Source organism: Quercus suber, unplaced genomic scaffold, assembly GCF_002906115.3.
Source record: "Quercus suber isolate HL8 unplaced genomic scaffold, Cork oak 2.0 scaffold_89, whole genome shotgun sequence".
In the NCBI taxonomy this organism is placed as follows: Eukaryota; Viridiplantae; Streptophyta; class Magnoliopsida; order Fagales; family Fagaceae; genus Quercus; species Quercus suber.
This window is the reverse complement of record NW_027069554.1, coordinates 703285-729500: the sequence shown is the minus strand read 5'-3', so window position 1 is coordinate 729500 and position 26216 is coordinate 703285. Positions and strand designations below refer to the sequence as shown.

The window sequence follows — 26216 nt, the reverse complement described above, 5'->3', positions numbered from 1 at the left end:
TATTTATACAGGGGAAGGAAGAACTGTCAGCTATGAGTGACACCATCATGCTTCTCTTTGAGTACCTTTCTTTCTGTTATTAACTACTTTCTTTTTTTTTATAATCACGACCGTTAGCTGGTTTGGATTTGGGTTTTATTTTAGAAAACTACTACTCCCAAGTTTTTCATCACCATTTTTATGGTTTGATACAATGGTAACTGGTAAGTTGGGATTTTATTTATATATATATATATATATATATGTGATTGGGTAGTTACTCCAAGCGTAAACCATAGATTTATAATTGATTTAATGGTTAAAAAAATAATATTAAATATTAATTAACTTACATTTCATTCACTTAATTAATATCAATTTTGCTTCTCTTTTCTTGTTTATTATTTAAAACCTTTTACATATATTCTTTTTTTTTTTTTTTTTTGCCAACGACTTTACAAATATATTTGCAATACTTTTTTTTTTTTTTTTTGAGTTCGTACTACTTTTTTCTTTCTTTTAAGCCGGTCATACTTTTATAGTATTATCAATTGTGAATATATATCCTATCTCAATAAAAATAAATAAATGGCTAAGTATTGTTTAACGAGGTCTTAAATAATAAGTTTCTTCAATAATAATTAACACAAATGCTTTTTTTTTTTGAATGACTTTACAATTATATTTGCAATTCTCTCTTCTTCTTTTTTGGGTGTGCCCGAGTCTATAATACTCATGTCATTTTCTTTTTTTGGTTTCTGGATCCCAAGTTTATTGTTTGATTTTAGAAGTCAAATGCTTGAATAAGTTGATTTGGTGTAAATTTATAATTGAATTAACAGTTGTACCTGATCATATATATATATATATATTCAAATCTGATCAGTTGACAACGTTAACAATTAAAAATACTAATAATCTATTTATTGCTATATGATCTTTGGATAATTCAAATCCTATGTATATGTGTTTTTTATTTTATTTTAAATTCTTACAATATGAGGAAGAAAAATTCAAATCATAGGTTTAGGCTTAACAATTGACGTGATCACCCTCAAAAAAAAAAAAAAAAAACAATTGACGTGATGATTCACCCCCCCCCCCCCCCCCAAAAAAGTAACATGATGCTTACTTTATGGATAACTCAAAACTATATATATATACACACACACACACGGAATGGCTAAGTATTGTAAATATATTTGTAAAGTTATCGGCAAAAAAAAGAATATATGTAAAGGTTTTAAATAATAAATAAGGAGAGAGAAACAAAATTGCTATCAATTAAGTGAACATACACATGCTCAGAAGCTCTTCTATTTTTCGAGTAAAAGTTAATAATTTGTATATATTATAATTTAGAAATATATCTTTTTGTTTTTTCAACAAATAATAATGATAAACTTTAAAAATAAGCAGAAACTATAAATTATTTTTTGAACATTTGTTTGAAAGTGATGTAGTGATATAGAAAAGAATATTGTTACATCTACAAACTATTTTACAAATTGTTGATGTGGTAAATTTTTATTGGGTCTCATCTAAGCCCTTCACTAACATCATTTTTTTACATCCCAATAATCATTTATCACATCAACAGTTTGTAAATATTTTTTAAATAATTTGTGTTTATAGCATTTTTCTTAGAAAAAAGTTTGGGTAGGAAAAATAAGATGAAAGTAAGAGGGAAAGGATGCTAAATTTTAGGAGTTCTCTTAGTTTTTTATTTTTTATTTTTCAAATTGGGGTGTTTTACTTTTATTAAGATGAAAAATAAATAAAAAGGCTAAATTTTAGGGAAAAAAAAGATGAACTTTGAAGAGAAAAAAATTCTAAATTTTAGGAATTCTCTTTTTAAATTCAAAATAAAATTTGTTATTTGGCATTTATGACTCTATTTCTAAGAGAAGTTACTATTCATCAATGAGGATATTTTTGAACCACATAAAAGTCCAGTTTAAAGAGGAGAATTCTCTTATAAATAATGTGTGTGTGTGTGTGTATTATATATATTAATTATTGCAATTTCAACATTTTTTTTTAAAATTTTAACTTATAGTGTCCACTTCTAAAGATTGTCCTCTTTGGTGTAGGTGGAGATTGAAACTTTTTTTTTTTTTTTTGATAAGTGAGTGGGGTTTGAACTCTAAAATACCAATTGGTTTTTGGTGTAGGTGAGAATTAAACAAATCTCTTATTCAACATATTTTAGTGTTAGTAATTGTAAAAAAAAAAAAAAAAAAAAAAAAAAATTGTATCACCAAATTTATTTTATATTTTTCAACCTACAAATTACACAAGTTTTAAGAAAAAATCCTTATACTTTAGTTTTTTTTCTTTAATTTAGAAAATTGTAATTTTATAGCTTTTTTACTCTATTTGATAATAGTATAAGACTATTGAAATATATTTCTAGCAAAATAATTACAAAAATATATATTATTTTAAAGGGTCTTGTTACACAGATGTCCTTAAGACATTTGTTAATAGGTAATTTTAGGAATTCTTAATACCACATTCATGAGAAATATAAAAAGATGTCTAAATTTTTTTTTTTCCCATAAAATTTTTTATATGTATTACCTAAGTCAATACTCTTAGAACATTCGTTAACTTTTCATTATTTTAAAATATTTATTAATAAATAATTATGCTTGTAATAAAAAAAGAAAAAAGAATAATAATAATTATCATTGAATGGAATTGTGGTGAGGGAGGGAGATGGTATCTAGTGATAGTGTGAAACTGCTCCATGGAGGGGGCTACTCACAATCGATCTCACATGTGAATAGGGCCATCATTTGTGAATAGAGCAGACTCATAAGATAAAAAGGAGAACAATAAAACATAAAATCACAAAGAATGGGAGGACACAAGCTAGTGTTTTGGAAACGCTTACTGATTGTCTATGTTTTTCTGTAAATATGTATAGGACATTTTGTGTATAGAGACTCCATGTGAGTGCCCTTTAGTTCCTGCAACTAGACACCATTCATAAGTGTCTCTTGGACAAATCTAATATACTAATTATTTTATATAAGAGCAAATTACACTTTGTCTGCCTGTGGTTTAAAAGTTGGTACTTTACCCACTTGAGGTAAGCTTTGTTTGTCTCCAGTTATCCACCTTTATTAAAAACATGGGTAAATTTGCATTTTTGCTACTATTTTATGTCTCTCTCATTTCAAAACATAAAAAAACTAAAAAATCAAGAGAAAAGAAGATCTAAAAGTTAGGTTTTGTAAAATTAAAAACATTCAACCAAAATTAAGGACATTCAACCAATCTTGATAAGTCCATTTTCTTCTCATCATTAGCACAATAAAAATAATCCAACCAAATGATATTTCTCTACTTTGTGTGTGAAAATGCAGGAAGCAAGAAAGGAACAATTACTAGAAAACTGTAAAATTAGAAAAACTATGTTGGTGGTGGCCATAGAAGCAATCGACCCAACTGCAAAAACTTAACCAAATTTTAGATGCTTAGTATCCATTTGGATACAACGTTTGGCGTTCAACGTCTGCGTTTCACCCTTTCTTTTTTAGAAGAGCATTTCACGTTTCTAGTGGGTTCTATGTACTGTTCAGAGGACCACAAACCTTTTTTTTTTTTTTTTTTTTTTTCAGCAAAATTTTCATTAAAAATGGGTCCCATAACACTATTCACACATTTAAAAATTATTTTATTACAGTGTTTTCAGTTTTCAACAATATCCAAACGGATAATGGGTCAAAGAAAAAAACCCATCCTCCAAACCACCACCATCTCCCTCATTCTACCACCACTAACAATCATTAGCCTAAAACAAAACTCTCAATCACCCACTATCATTGGTATCAGAGCTCCATCGAAAAATTTTGTAACTCATCAAACCCAAAACCCACATCGCAGTACCCACATCAAAGCTCCAACGATCCCAGTTGCCAATCCTAATTGCTGATCCTAGCCCCCAATCCCATTCATCAAACCTAAGCTACCATCAAACTCAGCCGTCAATCCCACACTAGCAAAGCCTATGAAAATTGAAAAGTAAGGGGAGGATTTTTTTTTTTTTTTTTTTTTATAAATTTTTTTATAGCAAAAGTAAGGGGAGGAATTGATGTGTCTGTGTGGGGGATATATTAAAAGTAAGAGGAGGAACCCAACAACATTACTCATACTAAGTATTTTTAATTTTAACAAGAACAATATTATGATTGTTCTTAAATTTTATAAAACCTAACTTTTAGATATTTTTTCTCTTGATTTTTTTAGTTTTTCATGTTCTAGGAGGAGAGAGATATAAAAAAAAAGGTAAAAATACATATTTACCCCTATTTTTAATAGAGGTGAGTAATGGGAGACAAATGAAGCTTACCTTTTTTTTGGAGAAACAACACATACACACACACAAAAGGAAGAGGGAAAGAGGTTCTAACACAAAAGCACACCACAATTCCACTCAAAAGCTATGGTAACTTTTAAGGGAGTGTGTGGCAAGTTAAACTACACATAACACATTCTCTTAAGTAATGTGAGACAATTACCCTTTTTTTTTTTTTTTTGAGAAACAAACACACACACATACACAAGAGAGAGGGAAAGGGGTTTTAACACAAAAGCACATCACAACTCCACTAAAAAAAGAATGGGTAATTGTCCCACATTGCTTAAGAAAGTGTGTTATGTATAGTATAACTTGTCACACCCTCTCTTAAAAGTTACAATTGCTTTTGAGTGGAGTTGTAGTGTGCCTTTGTGTTAGAACCCTTTTCCCTCTCTTGTGTGTGTGTGTGTGTGTGTGTGTTTGTTTTTCAAAACAAAAAAAAAAAAAGAAAAAGAAAAAAAAGGGTAATTGTCCTACATTGCTTAAGAGAGTGTGTAACGAAACTTATCTTAGATGGGTAAAGTATCAATTTTTAAACCATAGGTAAACAAAGTGTTTTTCGGGCAAATCAAAGGTGGACAGAGTGTAATTTGCAATTTATATAAATAAATCTCTCTTTTTAACAATAAATAAATAAATAAAAAGACCAAACTAGCCATTTAGTTTTTCAGTGGAGTTCTTAAAAAAAAAAAAAAGGTTTTCTGGGAAAGTGTGTTTGCGACGCAAGTCTAGATATTTGTTATGTAAAAATAAAAGTCTCATTTTGAACTATTTGTAAAAATTAGGGAGACTACAATTTGGGAATTCACCATCAATTATAAGTTGAAAATGGGAAAGTAAAATGCAACCTCATAATCAATCAAGAATTATGAGAGTGGGCTATTCATACGGTTTAGGTTTAGCTATACTATGTAGTTTGGTTAATTTTTAATTATAGAAACAATCATTTTTATGAATAACTATTCTATAAAATGAGGAATAATTATTTCTCTCCAAAAAGTGTTGTAATCATGGTTTTAGAAATTGGTATAGTTAAAGAACCGAAAAAGTTCTTGGTTTTAGATTTTTATTGGTTCTTGACCAGTTTTGAGGGTTTTAACTGGACCAAATTGGTGTCTGGTTCTCGGTTGAACCAACCAGTTCAGTCCAATTTTAAAAACCATGGTTGTAATAACTATTCTTGAGTAAGTGTATTATTTTTTTATTAATATATTTTCAAATATAAAAAATTCCCATATGCACATAATAATTATATAAAAAAAATTATTTGTCAAATTTAAAAAAAAATTATTTTTAGAAAATATAATGAACAAGTAAGATATTTCTTAAATATACATTTTTTTTTATAATCTTAAATATAGATCTTTAATTTTATTCTAATTTTATCTCAATACCATATTTAAACTTGATATATGTGCCTCTCCATGCACAAAGTGCTTGGGAGTCTAGGGGGGAAAGAGTTCGAGTTACAGGGTTAGCAGCATGTTGTAATTGTTTCTCAAAAATATATGGGATCAAAATGCATAATCTCAAAGAAGCAAAATATGAGTAATCCGATTCTATTGCAAACTACTTGTATATGATATAAAGAGAATTAAACTTTTGTTGTTAAGTACTAAAGTTTAAAATGTTCTCTCTAAATGCTTTCAAAAAAAAAAAAAAAGGTTCTCTCTAAATTAAAATAAATTAATCTAAAAAATAAAAAAACTATGGTTGTAAACTAATTAAAGCGAGTATTAAAAGTTCATGAATATTTAATTTTATTCCAAACACGAGTCAAGCTCGAGCTCATCATCAAACTAAATTACATATTCAAATTTTGTTTGTTTTCTTGTTAAACAAACTCAAACTTGTTCGCAAGCTACTAGATTAACTTATTATTTTTAATATATAATAAACACCATAATTAAAATTGATAACTAAATTATAGTTGAAATTATATAATTGAAGTTATTAGATATAATAAGTTAGCTTACGAAATTTTATAAATTAGTTTCACCAACCGTATATTGTTAATATATATTGTGGGGCCAGAAAATCGGGTAGCCTCGGCCCACTTCAACCCAGGCCCAAATGGCCCACGCCGAGGGCGCATGATGGGTCCGAGGATGACCCTAGCCTCGGTCGTTCGAGACTTCAGTACGAAGAAGGGGCAAGCCCTAGGCGAACTATCACTTCAGAATTGAATACGCTCACCTAACCCTTCTGACTGCATTAATGGGGATGTAATCCCTTGACAGAGCAACATCGATCAGGGCGAACCACTGGAGCATGGATATGGCCTCTGATGGGACGGACAGTCAGAAGGGAGGCCAATAGATGATCAACAGGAGGAGGAAGAGGGGGCTATATAAGAAATGTGAGCAAAATGTAAGGGACAGTTTTTTTGGAAAGGGGGGAAGAAAAAACCTCCTCGGCCCATGGCCGAGGAGCATCCCCCAGTTGTAAATTGTTCTAAGTATTTTTCAATAAAAGGAAAGAGTTCATGCTTCGTAAATGCCGGCCAGCGCCTAAACCTTCGATCCACTCTCTACAAATTCATTGTTCTGGGTTCGTTGGGCCTTTAACCCATATCCTTTGGGCTTGGGCAACAAAAACTGACCCTACATATATAATATATGTATTTTTACTAAGAAATTGACTATAATAAATTACAAATAATATTTTATATCTTATAATAAACTTATTACACAATGAAATTTGAAGTTTTTTTTATTTTTTTAAAAGTATATTTCTATACATGTATATATATATATAAACATCTGTTAATATATCTACTTAAATAAAGTCTAATACTATCATGGGTTTGTTCATGAGCACGCAATTATGTTTGAGCTCCAGCGTAGCTCATTTGCTAAATAAATGAATATAAAAGTCTCTTTTCCAAATTGAGCCAAAAACATTCATAAAAAAATAAATAAAAAATAAAAAAACTTAATTTTATTACAACCCTGATAACAAGTAGAAAAAGTAAATAGAGAATGAGATAAATGCCAAACTTTTTTGGAAAAATGCCACCGGCATGGAAAACATAGAAGAACCTTATGCCTGTAACAATAGTGGAATTTTTTTGCACTTCTGCAAAATCTTGAAAGTGAATAATAGCTCTTTAGTGTTAATTAATGTCAGCTGCTTAAGTTATTTTTATCTTAAAAGAAAATTTACAGTTTTTTTGGATTTCACATTTTTTCTAGAAACAATAATACTTTTTTATAATTTATGTTTTAGACAACAACCAAAAAAAAAAAACCAACTAATATAACGAGTTAATCAAGTGCATTACTTAACCAATATATCGTTTTATACCTTAAAAAAAAAAAAACTTAGCCAACTAAATTTCCAAAATAAATAATTAATTAATTAAAAAGAAAAGAAGATGACTATGAAACAACTAACTTTTTACCAAAAAAAGAAAGAAAAGAAAAACAACTAACTTTTGAAAATTTTGAATCGGCAATTCATCGTGAGAGTTAGGTAGACAAAACCGCCACGTGGCGTGAAGTGGGCTTGGCGAGATATGGGCTGCTACTAATTATTTAGGTGTTGCCGTTTTGAGGTTGGTGGCTTTATATATATAGTTCGGTTTACCAGAATGTCCTTTCTTTAAGTCCGGTCTAGACCAGTACATATTATCATCTTATTTGTCTTTTGTCAATTGCTAGTCCTCCATGTCTCCACGTTCTATTGCAACTTCAAAGACTCTGTGACCTACAGTTACTAAGGTTTGGTAGGTCCTTATTTTTTATTTTTTATAAAAAATTCTTCAAATTTAATTGTATTCGGATCTGGTTAACGAGTGTCTTTAGAATATTTGTTCACTAACTATTTTAGTAAAGTTCTGACGCTACTTTATTAAAAAATTTGTCAGAAAAATTGTTTCTTTTTTTTTTTTTGAGAAAAAAGTTTTAACAAATACTATTTTTCAGTATGCTTTAAAGGTATCGGTTAATTTTTTTTTTTTTTGGTAGGTATTTTTCTTTAGATTTCAATGATGATGTGTCGATGTTACCTATTTGCTTGACTCTAGCACAAATCCCATGCATCATTAGGTGAGAGTCATTAAGCATTGGAATATAAGCATATATATCATTGAATCAGTGAAATACAAATCATGGTGGGTGAGAATCATTGACCATTTAAATTTTTCAATGCCTATGTGGATTGTTAAGAGATTATATATATAATATATATATATATATGTATGTATGTATGTATGTATAAAGTCAAAAAAGAATGTTGAGTCTTGAGAGATTCATTATCTTCAGATGTGAGCGATAAGAGACATCTAGCACTTCATCAATAGTTAATTTTTGCATTCGATCAATAATTCCATAATTTGGATTTAGGATTTTCATATGGCTGTATTTTCATTGTAATCTATCCCTTTTTTTTCTTAGGTTTCATATGGTTATCGTTTTCCTAGAATTATAAGTTGATGGAGGGTCGATTCATTATGTTCCTAAGAATTTAGACTGATATCAAAAAAGTAGTGTTGGTACTTGACCAGTATCATGAATGCTGAAAGTGAATCCTACAGATCTTTGCTATGAGCCTGGTGTGACTATTCTATATATATATATATATATATATAATTAGTAAACATAATACTTATTAGAACAACATTAAAATAGTAATAATAGTGTTTTAAACAGTTTATAATATATTAATAACCAAAATACACTACAAAAGGCATAATTTTAAGTAATAATAGTGTTTATCCTACATTGGTTGTGTGTGTTAGAGTAACTATTCTATTAGATCATGTAAAATTGGACTCAAAAAAAAAAATAATGTAAAATTTCTCAAAAGCATGTGATCAAAATTCAAAATTTCAAAAAGCATGAAAAATGAAAATACCTGCAAGCATATTTGTGATGTGTCAAGAGGTCTAAGATAAGGCATAAATGCAAAAACACTCCCTCCGGTTTAGGTCTAGGTCAATTGCAAAAACATTTCATGAGGTTTCAATTCTTTCTTATAATATTATGATTTTTCCATATCCGTCAAATTGACTCTTGAGATAATTTTTGTTAGCTCTTATGAATTGAAATATCACGTGATTATCATGAGACTAATGATGCAAATTAGTTTGTGAGTCTTCTTAATGTAGCACATGATGGTCACGGGATTTTTTCATCCCTAAGAGTTAACAAAAATTAGTTCCAAGGGTTAATTTGTCAAATATGAAACCTCATGGAGTTAAGGAAGAATTGAAATCTCCATGAGTGTTTTTGCAATTGAACCAAACCCTTTGAGTGTTTTTACATTTTTAACAAAAAGTAAAGTTTTATTTCAGACATGATGTCAACATAGTCTCTCCCTCAACATAGACTCACCAATGTCACGTTTGTATGAGTGTTTGTGACACATCCTGGGGATTTTTTTAGTATTTTATTTTCAGACACAATTTCTCTCTGTCTTCCCCAACTATCTAATCATTCATACATCTTTGATGATATTTAATTGATTGCCAAAAAATTCTCTCTCTGGGAAAAGGGTCTCTTTCGTGGGGTAAAAAAGGTAAGGGAATGCCATTACTTTTTTCTTTTTTTAATTTTTAATTTTTATGTTTGGTCCTTAATTCATGAAAAATTATCTTATCAGATAGACTTATAAAATGTCTCTCTCATAACATGTTAGGTCCACAATTTTTTTTAATAAATCCTTTGTTTATTGTTATTTTTAATTATTTAAATCTAAAATTTTAATTTTAAAAATAACTGCTCTATGAATGAAGAGAAAAAAAATTATCAAAGTAAAATTTATTTAATAAATTCCTTTGATTTTATATTTGCTATTAAATATTTTAAAACGAAATGTAGGTAATTGTAAAGTAAAACAGTGGTTTTACCTTTTTTTTTGGAGAGACGACAATGTGGCAAGCTATTCAAACTTGGTTTCTTCAGGCTGATATGAATGTTCAATTTGTCAACCGCCACAAGTTTTGTGCTGTACAGAACAAAACTTGTGGCGGTTGACATATTGAAAAATTCTCATATATAAACACATTTATTAAAAAAAAACACATAAGGGTTCAACCACTATTAAACATTGATTTGATTTTAAAAACCTTGAACTCTTTTTTGGTTTTTTTATCGGTCTGAATTTCAAAATCATGATTTTATAATAAGAGACAACGGTAAAAGTAAGTCAAAAGATAATGAAAGACTAAAAATGATGTGGCCGCAAGCTTAATTGGCAGGGGGGCCAACGCTTACATAAATGGACAGGGGTTCCCATTTCTAGGTCCTCTGGTTCCTCTCTCTGTCTCTCTCTCTCTCACAGCAATATTTAATAATATGTTTTTACCTTTTTGGGTTCAAAGAGTTACCCCCACTCAAAATTACAGAAATCTGAATTCCGATAATGAAAGAATACACACCATAAATTACAAGAAGAAGAATAGAGGTGCTTTCCACAACCACAAACGACTACCTAATAACTAAGGTTCTAATCATGTCCTACACATAGGATTGACGATTGGGATTGATGACAAACAACAAAAGGCCACACCCTAGAAATTTTGGTGCAGGTGGTCCCTTATTTGATCCCAACATGGTATTGTCTTTGTCAAATTCTGATTCCAACAGGAATTGACTATGCTAACATTCTAGGATAGCAAAGGACAGTTGTGCTTCTGTTTCAAAGCCAAACTTTCCGAACCTAACATTTTCCTCTACTTTTCTATTACCCTGCCACAGCATCACTTCAACATTACACCAAGTTTAGGACTAAAAGATCAGATGCAATACTTACCATTGTGGTACGATGTTAGAATTATAATTAAATGATTAAATTTATTATTTCATAATAGTTTTTTTGGGACAATTAGTACCTTTCATTGACGGAGTGTTAAAATTATGGATAAATGATTAAATTCATTATTTTCTAACAGTTTAAGCTTGGGACAACCAATAATTTGTCAATACACATTTGATTACAAGATAATAATTAAATAATTAAATTCACTTCAAATAATTAGAGAGCAAATCTACTAATGTTCCAATATGGTACTATCGAGAGATTAATTTAAGGATGCTGAGCATTGAAGCTCTTTATTATTATTATTATTTTTTGGTTATTTGAAGGGTAGCTCAATCTCTCCCTTCCCTTCCCTTCCCTTCCCTTTTCAGCCACTCACTTCACAATAAAAAATAATAAAGAGTAAAAGGAAGTTCGTTCTTAGTCAAAGGTATTAGTTTTCTCTCCCTCTATTTCCTAGTTTGTCAAAGACCCAAAGGTGTAATGGCTTTATCATCAAAAAGTTGATGGGGCACATTAGATATATACGCTAAGTTGACTCTCTGATGGACACTTTTAAGCTATGCAGATCTTCTAGATGAGCCCTTCTCTAATCATTCAATCCGACGGGACCCCAAAAAAGCTGCTGGTTCTCTTGATAAATGGGGTCACATGTAATTCTACTGCTTTTTCTCTCTTTGTAATCTGCCCTCAGGCTGTTAAGAGTTGCCTTGGGAATAGCTAGTTTGTTGTCCTCTTAGCTTTCTATGTTCTTTCTGAATAAAATAAAATAAATAAATAACAGTGCTGAATTCCCATTGTTTGTTCCTATTTTGGTTTAATCCCTCTTCAAGTTTAGCAAGAGTAACTTCATGGCACTGCAAAATATACCAGTGGCAGCCTCTTTGAGTCATGGATGACTGATCAAAGTTTCTGTTAGTCTGGTTAAGTTGCTTTACATACATTTGCATCATTGAAGTTTTGAAGTGTCACAGTTTTAACTTTTGCTTGAAAAATTCAATGAAGCAGTGGCACGTAAAGAAACACTAAAGAAAAAGAGTTGTCCACATTAACTCATTCACACCATTTCTCATTATGAAGGGTCATATCTTAATGCATAACATTGCAATTTTAGCATCTAGTTTCCATAACTCATTCCATTAATAGAAACAAAGATTTATTCATACAACATGATAATTCAATAGCTTGTCACATAATACAAAAATTGAAGCAATTTGAGCTGCATTGGGGAAGCATAATTCAGCTGCAAGCTTGTAAGAACAGAGTACCAAGCCAAATCCCATTAAGCGTGCTTCTCCATAAGTTGCCTAAACAAATCTTCTGGTGCTGGAATTATAAATGAAACAGATTCAAAATAAAGTCCAACGAGTTAGTAAATATTAAAAGCCAATAACTTAGGACTTAAAAATACAACAATATGGTGCATCTTACCAGGCAAACCGGTGAAATTTTTGTATTGTTCAAAACCTTGACGGATCAACATCTCCGTCCCATAGACAACAACGGCTCCAGTCTCTCTTGCTTCTCGCAAGAGTCTGGTGTCCTTTGGTGTGTAAATGGCATCAAAGACCACACAATAATGTTTCAGAGCTTCCTGCAAAATCAACAAAATACATTAGAGCAAATCTACTAATGTTCCAATATGGTACTATCGAGAGATTAATTTAAGGATGCTGAGCATTGAAGCTCTTTATTATTATTATTATTTTTTGGTTATTTGAAGGGTAGCTCAATCTCTCCCTTCCCTTCCCTTCCCTTCCCTTTTCAGCCACTCACTTCACAATAAAAAATAATAAAGAGTAAAAGGAAGTTCGTTCTTAGTCAAAGGTATTAGTTTTCTCTCCCTCTATTTCCTAGTTTGTCAAAGACCCAAAGGTGTAATGGCTTTATCATCAAAAAGTTGATGGGGCACATTAGATATATACGCTAAGTTGACTCTCTGATGGACACTTTTAAGCTATGCAGATCTTCTAGATGAGCCCTTCTCTAATCATTCAATCCGACGGGACCCCAAAAAAGCTGCTGGCGCTCTTGCTAAATGGGGTCACATGTAATTCTACTGCTTTTTCTCTCTTTGTAATCTGCCCTCAGGCAGTTAAGAGTTGCCTTGGGAATAGCTAGTTTGTTGTCCTCTTTGCTTTCTATCTTCTTTCTGAATAAAATAAAATAAATAAATAACAGTGCTGAATTCCCATTTTTTGTTCCTATTTTGGTTTAATCCCTCTTCAAGCTTAGCAGGAGTAATGTAGCACTTTATGGCACTGCAAAATATACCAGTGGCAGCCTCTTTGAGTCATGGATGACTGATTAAAGTTCCTGTTAGTCTGGTTAAGTTGCTTTACATACATTTGCATCGTTGAAGTTTTGAAGTGTCACAGTTTTAACTTTTGCTTGAAAAATTCAATGAAGCAGTGGCACGTAAAGAAACACTAAAGAAAAAGAGTTGTCCACATTAACTCATTCACACCATTTCTCATTATGAAGGGTCATATCTTAATGCATAACATTGCAATTTTAGCATCTAGTTTCCATAACTCATTCCATTAATAGAAACAAAGATTTATTCATACAACATGATAATTCAATAGCTTGTCACATAATACAAAAATTGAAGCAATTTGAGCTGCATTGGGGAAGCATAATTCAGCTGCAAGCTTGTAAGAACAGAGTACCAAGCCAAATCCCATTAAGCGTGCTTCTCCATAAGTTGCCTAAACAAATCTTCTGGTGCTGGAATTATAAATGAAACAGATTCAAAATAAAGCCCAACGAGTTAGTAAATATTAAAAACCAATAACTTAGGACTTAAAAATACAACAACAATATGGTGCATCTTACCAGGCAAACCAGTGAAATTTTTGTATTGTTCAAAACCTTGACGGATCAACATCTCCGTCCCATAGACAACAACGGCTCCAGTCTCTCTTGCTTCTCGCAAGAGTCTGGTGTCCTTTGGTGTGTAAATGGCATCAAAGACCACACAATAATGTTTCAGAGCTTCCTGCAAAATCAACAAAATACATGTAATTATTTGGCATATAAGTAGATGAACCTATCATGATGTAACCACAGTATGTTGTTTCATGCAGTGCACCAATGTCACTTCAAGTTTCATCCAGCCCTTCCACATTTTGAGCAAAGTCTCTTTAATTTTTTTTTTTAAAAATTAAATATTGACATCAATACAGCCTTCAACATGTATCATTGTTACAGATTCAACATGTCGATCTGTAGCATACACGAGACCTTTTTTTGGGTAAGTAGCATATATGAGTAAGTAGCATATATGAGACTGACATCATGATGGAACAGCTTAGTGACCCTTTATGCAAGGTTTAGTGAAAAAGAAAGTAAGATGAGAAATATATGAGGCAAACCTTTGAAATGGGAGTCAAATCAATTTTAGGTTTCATTCCCACAGAAGTAGTATTTGCAAGAACCATCCCTTCTTCTGGATGGAAGTTTTCTACTTCAGCAAGAGTCATAGCTTGTCCACCAACTTTGTCAGCCAGTTCTTTCGCTCGTTCTGTTAGAAGAAGACGCATGTCATTCAAGTAATTGCAAAGATTGTTCATAAACTTTAGGACTTACAAGGTATGTAGTCTGTGCTAAAAAATATATGATAGATAATTTGTATTATCTCTATAGAAGCAAAACCAAATATGAGGAATTATGTTTTAGCTCATTGTTTCATGAGATGTCTTTTGAAATAGTATATGTTCTGAAACACAGAGCTAGGTTATTACCAAATGTACGATTGGCAACCACAACTCTTGCTCCCTTCTGTGCAGCACCATAGGCAAGTGACTTGCCAGCACCACCAGCTCCCAAGACAACAAACAATTTACCAGCTAAGGGTGATCCAGCTGAAGGAATTGTACCATTCAAACCTGTAAATAGGAGAACACCAACTTAGTGAACCATGAAAAACAAGAATGAAAGAAAAAGAACTTGTCTAAACATCTCTTGGATAGCTTGTAGAGCACTCAAACCTCGTAGTCCATCCTCAATAGCAGAAATAGCACCAATGTAGTCAGTATTGAAAGCAATTAATTTTCCATCGGGTCTCCTGACAATGTTATTAATAGCTCCTATTTTCTGTAAAGAATTAAAAAGTAATGGTAAGTAACTAATAAATTTCTGAGTAATATCATAACATACAAATAAAATAATATTTCAGGGTGAAGAGATAATTAGATACCTTGGCAATAGGGTCAATTTCATCCATGCACTTCAGTGCTGCCTCCTTATGTGGAATTGTACAGCTGCATTCCAAATTCAATTTCTATTATTTTGCTTATCAAGAAAATAAAGTTCTAGCAATCTTATACCATACAGAAATATGAGCATGGTCTATGCTAAATCTCTCTAGCAGATTAATCTTCTGCTAGTACTAATTCAGCACAATGACAAGTCATAGCAACCAAGGTACAGCAATTCAAAGCTGTTGGCTTAATTCTCAGTGCTCAGAGAAACCAAACTAAATTGATGCTCTAAATATAAATTTTTGAGATATATCTCCTACACGGAGGAAATCTTACCTGCATCCGGACCAATCAATGGATGAATAGGTATTGAAAAACTTTTCAACATCATCCACCAAATAGTGCACATAAACTGCATCAAGACCAACTGACTTGAATGCTGCATTGAACAGAAGTGGACTCTTGCTGTGTCCAACAGGCTTCCCAATAATACCATATACTTTAGTATCAGGCCCGATAAGCCTAAAGTTATATAAGTCCAATAAATCTTTTGCTGTTGGTTGACCAGGAGCTGATATAGCACCAGCCTCAAGTGCACCGTAAGTGAGATACCCACCAAACTTGGGGCTAAGTAACCGCGAAATCAAACCCCTCTCACCCATAACAATTCCTATTGTTGGAACCTACAAGTTTTGGTAGATTTGTCAATTGCAGATCATAGAAGCTTTACAAGGATACAGTTTTATGGAAAACTGTAAATAAACAAAGTTTAGTAGAAAAGAAATTCCATGCAATGTGCATTACATACTTGAGAATGCACCATTATCTGGAAAATGCGTGCACAATCTGTAATGTCCAATGCAGTTGTTGCAATCTTCACTATGTCAGCTCCGGTAGCCTGGATTCTGGCGACAAGGTTGCCAATGGCCTCAGCGGATGGAGTATTGTGAAAATTGTGTGAAGAAACAATGACTTTAAAGTTATCAGGCTTCTTTCCATCTATGGAACTGTTGAAGTCATGAGCAACCTGCATAGTAGGTGAGCTTGGAAATCTAAGTAACTTGTTACTTAAACATGTCATCACATAGTTTTGACATTTTTCAACCATTTTACTTTCTATCATAATTTCAACCAAATAGAAAGAAAATAGGTTTCATATAGATGTTAAGCACAGGAAATATCAGACACACCTAGATTTAATAGTGTAATAAAAATGGAGGGTATAACTATAAACGTCATATACTTGCTATTGAATTTATTCATTCAATAATTTCTTTGACTGCATAGATAGGCCAAGCCAAGCACATTTAAATGCAGGAAAAAAAAAACATGTTCTTATAAAGCATATGATCTTTGACTACATAATGTATGAAGTATTAAAAGATTATTGACAATAAAGTACCTCAAGCTCAACATCAATATAGTTAGCTCCCATTTCCATTGCCAAACGAAGTGCATCCTGTCTCTTGTTTTCATCACCTTCATACTGACCACCTTCCCAAATTGGTCTGAAATGTAAAAGTCAAACAGGACTTACCATCAGCATAAAAACACTTTTTTATTTGTGAGACATAACTTTAGGACAAACATAAAGCATATTGGACATTGAAATTGGTCAAGTATATATGGAATCCTCAGTGAATTTTTTAACTAAAATTCTCAGCAAGTACAATTTAATAAAAATAAAACAGAAATTTCTTTTATACATACGGCTGATTATAAAGAAAATATTATATTCCAAAGAATAACTTAAAAAGTCAGAAAAATTTTTCTCTTTCGTTTAAGGAAGACCACAAAAAAAGAAAAGAAAAAGAAGTTATATAACAGAAAAAGAAGTTATAAAAATACTCACCGCCCATTTCAACAAAGGAAAAAAAAAATAAAAAAAGAAAAAGAAAAAGGAATAAACATTTTTATATTTTTATTCTAGTACTACCCGTCTACCACATGTCAGATTGTCAAATTAAAAGCCCTTTTAATTTGAGCAATACTACAAACATAAAAAATTTCACAACATTTTTCACAATAGTTAAGTTAATAAATTTTTAATGGTTCTTTATCTAGATCCGTCATTGACATCACCTTTCTATCTATCACTAACAATTTGCCATATCAACAAGGTCGAAATTCTTTGTTTTTGTGTTTATAGACTTTTTCTTTGAGTTTTGACAGATAGTTGGATTCAGTGATGCTAAGTTATACGGTTGGCTACACGCTTCGACTAAAATTGAAAACTCAATTGTGTCGTACACATAGTCTTTAACTATCACCACACTTAATATACTTTTTTTTTTTCCTTTTTTTAATTTATTTTTGAGAATCCACTTTTAATATACTAGAATCTTAAGTTTAAAAATAATTAATTAAAGTCCGTCACACTTTGTTAGATAATAATAATAACAATAATAAATAAAAACATCATAATAAACTACTAGTTGTTCTAAAAGTTTAAAGTAATAAAAAAACAATAAATTTAATGATCATTAACCAATGTTCTAACAATATAGTAAACAATATGTGATATTATTATAATTTGGCTCTCTAAATCAAACCTGTAAGTGACAAGAGTTGGCAAAGAAGAGCGTTTGATGAGAATTTCAAGATCTTGGCGAGGATTGAAGGTTCTCAAACAGTCAAGTCTGATCTCAACAACATCAGCACCAATTTCTTTGGCCTTTCCCATCTCAATCAACATTTGATCCACAGTGGTTCCCATCAATGGAGTACATAGTAAGGTGGGGCTACTCCGAGCTCCATTGGTGCTTGTTTGCAAGTCGGACACAGTAAACTGCAGCACACATTAACAAAAAACATAAGCATATTTTCAATGAACATGCAAAGTTTACTAATAACACCAAAGAAACTGAAAAGGTTTTCACCAGAAAAAGGTTGGAATATTTGAAGCCATTACTAAAAGAACTTTGTGAACTGAGAAATCACTAAAGAAAAAGAAAAACGTTGAAAGAAGTTTCATCTAACATGAAAAATCAACAAAAAATTTGGACCCTTACTCAGTGTAACATTCACAAAAGACACAAATTGAAGATGTCACATGAGGATGCATGACACTTCTAGCTTGCATTTTGTGCACGTATGCAGAGATACACAAGCCAAAACCCAAAAATTTGACACCAAATAATAGTGAAAAAAAAATGGAAGCTTAAATACAAAACGGAAATATTGAAGCTGGGAAGAAGTAGAACATATAATTTTCTATGAACATGCAAAACTAAAATTGAACTTGAAGAATGTGAAACAGAATTAAGAGAAGAAAAATGTACCGGAAGGCTTCCCATGCTGAGTGTTGAGTTTTGGTAGTAGAAGTTGTTGGTTCAAAGAGAGATTTGATTATTTAAGGATGAGAGTGTTTTATGAGATGGAACTTGGGAACTTGTCGACTGTATCTTTTGTAAGAAAGTATATGACTCAATGAGGCATATATGAGTTTATAATTATAATAAGTGGGTCCCCAGAAATGTATAATAGTATTCCTCAAGAGGATGCTAACGATTTTTCTTGTTACGAGGGATATTGTAGGTACTTAACAAAAAACAAAATAATTTATAGATAGAATAAAAATTTGAAGGTAGGGTGGGTTGAAAGTTGGGTAGCAAAAGCCTCTCTTTAGTCTCTAAAGGTATATATTCAACCAAATTGTTTTTGTAGCATCATAGAATATTAGGTGGCCCTAAATAAAACAAAGATTAGTTGTTTATATGTTAATTTTTTAAATTAAAGTAACATTTTTGTGAATGTGATCCATCTTCAGCTATATGTCAAAAACAATTTTTGATTTTTTTTTGGAAATATATATCAAAAGGACTATTCTAAACAAAAAAACAGCAAAGGTTGTCGCCTAAGTTGCACTTTGGTCCCCAAATCATGGTTTTACGACAAGGGTATCCCTATTATACTATCCATCCAAAGTAAATTAATAAATGAATTCAATAATTATTAAATATTTTAGATTCATTGAAATGGAATGAATAATTTCGTCATTCTGCCGCCGAATAAAAGAAGAATTTGATAATGAATGCCGAAAGCATTCGTTTAAAAAATATTTTTGTGTGAAAGAAAAAAAAAAAATTTTAGATGATTTTTATATTTTTCATTGGTATCAATTTTTTTTTAAAGTACTTCATTAACAAATATTTTAAGAGCACCATTAATTGGGCCCATAAAATAATAATAAATGAGTAATTTTTTTTATATACTATGTCCTTATTATGAATAGTAGTGTATAAGAGTGATATAAAATGATTTAAACTTGTAAATAAAATACTTTATAACCTTAATATGTGTTGTGTAAAATATATATTTATTAAACTTAACAGATTGTGTAAATATTGACAAAAATATTTGATATTCTTAACTTATCTTTAATCAATAATATTTAAGCACTAGATAAATATAACAATATATAATAATACAAAAGCTAAATATCTTTATATAATTACAATCTTAAACTTTAAGGCATTGTAGCTGAATTGACACCTCCCTATACACAAAGTGCTTGGGAGTCTAGGGGAAAAGAGTTTGAGCTGTGGGGTTAGCAGCATGTTGTAATTATTTCTTAAAAAAAAAAAAAAGGACTAAAACCGTTATTTTTTTCTTTTATTATTTTAGATAATTGTTAGGATAACTGTGTTCATTATAATTTTATGATGTCCAATTAATTTATGTAATTTGTATATACAACTTATCATTCATGGGATTGTGAATATATCTAAATAAATATATATCACCTTATACATTCTTGTAAGAATTATATTCTTTAAGTGGGTTCCAATAAGTTTAATTAATAAAGTCTCTTATTGTCGAATTAGAGACTTGAATTCAGATCCAGTCTATAGTAAAAACTAATCAATGTCTTAATTTGATAGAAATAGTAACTATCATGAAATAGACACTATATGTTCAAATCTATTGCAACTATTAAAAGAAATAAATTAATTATATAGTTTCAAAGACAATTTTTATTTTAAGATTACAAAATAAAAATAAAAATTGGGGAGTGTTTATCCTAAATGCATTTGACATGTGCTCCTTTTGTTTTCTTCTTTTGTTTGGTTGATGTAAAACATTTTATAATTTCACTTTTTCTAATTTGTACTACTATATTTTATAAATTTTAATTTTTAAATATATTAAATCAATAAAAATAAATTATGTCAAATGCATATGATAATAAGATTCTTAGATTGGAAGTATTCCTGTGAGTACACACCCCAATCTCACACCCAAACCTAAAAAACGTAAGATCATGTAGGAGAAAACCAAATCAAGTAAAATAGAGAAGTCCACTCCACTGTGAAGACACAAGGGCGTAGCCAAGAGGAGAAGACTATCCAAATGCTTGAGATCCATGCTTAAGATCATTATTGCAATTTTTGATAGAAATAGTAACTATCATGAAATAGACACTATATGTTCAAATCTATTGCAACTATTAAAAGAAATAAATTAATTATATAGTTTCAAAGACAATTTTTATTTTAAGATTACAAAATAAAAATAAAAATTGGGGAGTGTTTATCCTAAATGCATTTGACATGTGCTCCTTTTGTTTTCTTCTTTTGTTTGGTTGATGTAAAACATTTTATAATTTCACTTTTTCTAATTTGTACTACTATATTTTATAAATTTTAATTTTTAAATATATTAAATCAATAAAAATAAATTATGTCAAATGCATATGATAATAAGATTCTTAGATTGGAAGTATTCCTGTGAGTACACACCCCAATCTCACACCCAAACCTAAAAAACGTAAGATCATGTAGGAGAAAACCAAATCAAGTAAAATAGAGAAGTCCACTCCACTGTGAAGACACAAGGGCGTAGCCAAGAGGAGAAGACTATCCAAATGCTTGAGATCCATGCTTAAGATCATTATTGCAATAACAAAAATTGTGTTAAAAAGGTAAAAAATTAAGTACATAAGTGGTTTAGCAAACTAAATAAATATACCACTAAATGTCAACTATTATATCTCATTAAATACTCTATTAACCTTTGGGATATCGCATTAGTTTAGAAAATATTTTTAGAAACTTTTAATGAGAAAAAAAAATCAATTGACTTTGTTTTTTTAACATATTTTATATTTCACATGAAATTGATATCAGAACTTTTCTAAATTGGTCTATTAACAAATGTCTTAAAGGCATCCGTTAATAAGACCCTTAAATGTCCACTATTAATCTAATTAAAAACTCTATTAACTTTTTACCCTTTTTTGTTTTTGTTTTTTCCTCAATTTTATTATTGATTAATTTGTTTGTTTTGTGTCAATAATAAATGTTATTCATAAATTCCTAAATAAATATGCCATTAAATGTCCACTCTTAATCTCGTCAAATACTCCATTAAATTTTTATCCTCTTTTTTTGTTTTTCTTTTCTTCGACCTTATTGGTGATTGGTTTGCCATGTATCATTTATATGTTATCCATAAATTCCTAAATAAATATGCCATTAAATGTTCACTATTAACCTCATCAAATACTCTATTAACTTTTTACCCTTTTTTTTGTTTTTTTTTTTTTTCCAACCTTATTTTTTTATTATATGAGATATAAATCATACTTTAGCTTAATCTAAGTATATATGTGTGAAACTCCCTTTCACTATTAATCTCATCAAATACTCTATTAACTCTTTACCCTTTTTTTTTCCAACCTTATTTTTTTATTATATGAGATATAAATCATACTTTAGCTTAATCTATGTATGTGTGTGTGAAACTCTCTCCTAGAGACTTGAATCCCAGCCCTTGAGTCCTCCACTCCAAAAGAACTTATATTTGTGAAATGACCAAAGTGCCAAGAGTGTGTAGTGGTTCTCAACTTGATTGCTGATTTGTTTTCTATGTGTCAATAATAAATGTTATCCATAATTTCCTAAATAAATATGTCATTAAATGTACATTATTAATTTCATCAAATAATCTATTAACTTTTTACTCACAAGTATAAATGCTTATGGGGTGTGGAGGGCAAGAGTCATAGTTCAAATTTTCAAGAGAGAGCTTTCTTTTACCTTCTTTAGGTTAAACTTCCTTACACATTTTTTTAATTAAGTCTTTTAATTAGTTCTAAAAGGTAAATTCTAGGGGTGGCAAAATCTAACATGACCTGCGAATTCGACACGACTAACCCGTTTATAAATAGGTCATGGGCTGAGGTTAAATGGGTTCGTGTTTAGCATGCAAATTTGTTTGACCCGTTTAGCTTATAAAGTTATTAGTTATTTTGATATTATTATTTAATTTATGGTTGTTTTTATATGTTTATTACTATATTTATAGTTGTAATTGTATTTTAATTTTATATACATGAGAATTGATAAAGATTATATTCGTTAAGTATGACCTATTAATTAAATAGATTATAAAACAGGTCATTTGTATTAATTTTTACATAACTTGTTAATTAAACGAGTTAAACGTGTCGAGTCGGGTTGACCTATTTAATAAACATGTCGTGTTTGGGTTAAGGATTCCTGATACATTTAGTAAACAGGTTGGGTTTGGGTCAACCTATATAGCTGAATACTTATGACTCAACACGACACGAACCCGACCTGCGAACACGAATTGCCACCCCTAATAAATTCTATGAATGTGTGAAATAGTTTATTTACAATTTTTCATAAATTACTCTTAGATTTATGTCATGTCTAAAGAAATTTTTTTTTTTTTTTATAGAAAAAATATGTCTAAAGAAGTTCGTACATACTTCAAAATATTTCTTTTTGAGATAGTGTTTCAACCTATGGCACTTACTCTTGATAATAGCTCTTTATTATCAGACCAATACACTAATTGATTTTTAGTGTAAGCAAAGATTGAACCCCCAAATTTCTTAAACCATCAAAACTTTATTATTTGAGTTAATTGAAATCTACTATTTTAAAATATCGTATAGTCTACCATGTGTTGTGTTACCTTCCTCTACAAAGTACAAACTGACATGTGACTATTCATCTAGAAAGACTAGAATGAATGGGCAAATAACACTTGGGGGCCAGCAATGATGTGTCAAAAAAAAAAAAAATTAAATGCATCTTTTATGCGTATTCTTTAATATATATATATATATATATAATTTTATTTATATATTTGAACATATTTAAAATTTATAATGAATATATCATTTATATATGTATATTTATAATTTTTTATAAATTTTATTAAGTGTTTGTGTATCTTACGATACACGATACGATACGATACACGATACAAAAAAATTAAAAATCGATTCACGATACGATTCACGATTTGACAACTATGATTGCAATAGCAAAAATTGTGTTAAAAAGGTAAAAAATTAAGTACATAAGTGGGTTAGCAAACTAAATAAATATACCATTAAATGTCAACTATTATATCTCATTAAATATTCTATTAACCTTTGGGATATCGTATTAGTTTAGAAAATATTTTTAGAAACTTTTTATGAGAAAAAAAAAAAAAAACAATTGACTTTGTTTTTTAACATATTTTATATTTCACATGAAATTGATATAGAACTTTTCTAAATTGGTCTATTAACAAATGTCTTAAAGGTATCCGTTAATAGGACCCTTAAATGTCCACTATTAATCTAATTAAAAACTCTATTAACTTTTTACCCTTTTTTGTTTTTGTTTTTTCCTCAATTTTATTACCGATTTGTTTGTTTTGTGTCAATAATAAATGTTATTCATAAATTCCAAAATAAATATGCCATTAAATGTCCACTCTTAATCTCGTCAAATACTCCATTAAATTTTTATCCTCTTTTTTTGTTTTTCTTTTCTTCGACCTTATTGGTGATTGGTTTGCCATGTATCATTTATATGTTATCCATAAATTCCTAAATAAATATGCCATTAAATGTTCACTATTAACCTCATCAAATACTCTATTAACTTTTTACCCTTTTTTTTGTTTTTTTTTTTCCAACCTTATTTTTTTTATTATATGAGATATAAATCATACTTTAGCTTAATCTATGTATATGTGTGTGAAACTCTCTGAGTGTGTAGTGGTTCTCAACTTGATTGCTGATTTGTTTTCTATGTGTCAATAATAAATGTTATCCATAATTTCCCTAAATAAATATGTCATTAAATGTACATTATTAATTTCATCAAATAATCTATTAACTTTTTACTCACAAGTATAAATGCTTATGGGGTGTGGAGGACAAGAGTCATAGTTCAAATTTTCAAAAGAGAGCTTCCTTTTACCTTCTTTAGGTTAAACTTCCTTACACATTTTTTTAATTAAGTCTTTTAATTAGTTCTAAAAGGTAAATTCTAGGGGTGGCAAAATCTAACATGACCCGCGAACCCGACACGACTAACCCGTTTATAAATAAGTCATAGGTTGAGGTTAAATGGGTTCGTGTTTAGCATGCAAATTTGTTTGACCCGTTTAGCTTATAAAGTTATTAGTTATTTTGATATTATTATTTAATTTATGGTTGTTTTTATATGTTTATTATTATATTTATAGTTGTAATTGTATTTTAATTTTATATACATGAGAATTGATAAAGATTATATTGGTTAAGTATGACCTATTAATTAAATAGATTATAAAACATGTCATTTGTATTAATTTTTACGTAACTTGTTAATTAAACGAGTTAAACGTGTCGAGTCGGGTTGACCTATTTAATAAACATGTCGTGTTTGGGTTAAGGATTCCTGATACATTTAATAAACAGGTTGGGTTTGGGTTAACCTATATAGCTGAATACTTATGACTCGACACGACACGAACCTGACTTGCGAACACAAATTGCCACCCCTAGTAAATTCTATGAATGTGTGCAATAGTTTATTTACAATTTTTCATAAATTACTCTTAGATTTATGTCATGTCTAAAGAATTTTTTTTTTTTTGGAGAAAAAATACATCTAAAGAAGTTCGTACATACTTTAAAATATTTCTTTTTGAGATAGTGTTTCAACCTATGGCACTTACTCTTGATAATAGCTCTTTATTATCAGACCAAGACACTAATTAATTTTTAGTGTAAGTGAAGATTAAACTCCCAAATTTCTTAAACCATCAAAGACTTTATTATTTGAGCTAATTAAAATCTACTACTTTAAAATTTCGTATAGTCTACCATGTGTTGTGTTACCTTCCTCTACAAAGTACAAACTGACATGTGACTATCCATCTAGAAAGACTAGAATGAATGGGCAAATAACACTTGGTGGCAAGCAATGATGTGTCAAAAAAATAAATAAATGCATCTTTTATGCGTATTCTTTAATATATATAACTTTACTTATATACTTCTTTTTGAAAGAAGCATGTTGTTATTATTATTATTATTTTTCCTAAGAAACAACCTAACTACTAAACACACACTTAATTACACTATTTCACCAAATTCAAATACATTACTTATCCCAATTTTCAAAAAAGCATATTATTATTGGTACAAATGAATTGTATTGTTTTGTAGTAAACCTATTTGAAAGAAAGTGTATACAAGAAGATGTTTATTATGCTTTCCCCCTCTCCTCCCAAAGAATTTAGCATGCTTTTATTTATGTAATATTTTTAATGTATATGATCTATTATTTATTAGGTAGGAACGTGTATATATTTCAAAGTTATCTGATTGTTTTCTAAGAGCTTTTATAGCTCAATTGACACATCTTGATACTTCAATTGGAGATGTTCAAGATTCAATCTCCTTCCTTCAATTTAACTATCAAATTATCAGCAAATAGCTTCCTCTTTACCCAACAACACTTTTGCACACCTCTTGTTCACCTGTATTAATTCTTGTTTATCAAAATCTTCCTAAAAGGATCAACAATGTTTTTCAATAATCTTTCTAAATTCATATTAACTTTATCACCAACGAAATTTGAGAGAAACCTGTTAACTCC

General features: G+C 30.0%; 1 protein-coding gene across 1 annotated transcript; it reads right to left on the bottom strand.

Moving 5' to 3' along the window:
- Nucleotides 1-13540: 13540 nt before the first annotated feature.
- On the bottom strand, nucleotides 13541-18843 carry LOC112030050 (bifunctional 3-dehydroquinate dehydratase/shikimate dehydrogenase, chloroplastic). The gene is made up of 11 exons (XM_024062730.2): nucleotides 18597-18843; nucleotides 17868-18103; nucleotides 16718-16823; nucleotides 16124-16342; nucleotides 15652-15998; nucleotides 15312-15375; nucleotides 15103-15208; nucleotides 14857-15000; nucleotides 14488-14636; nucleotides 13949-14111; nucleotides 13541-13840 (listed from the first exon to the last, which is right to left on the bottom strand). The coding sequence occupies exons 1-11, from the start codon at nucleotides 18609-18611 to the stop codon at nucleotides 13797-13799; spliced, it is 1593 nt and encodes a 530-aa protein (XP_023918498.1). The 5' UTR covers nucleotides 18612-18843; the 3' UTR covers nucleotides 13541-13796.
- Nucleotides 18844-26216: the final 7373 nt, after the last annotated feature.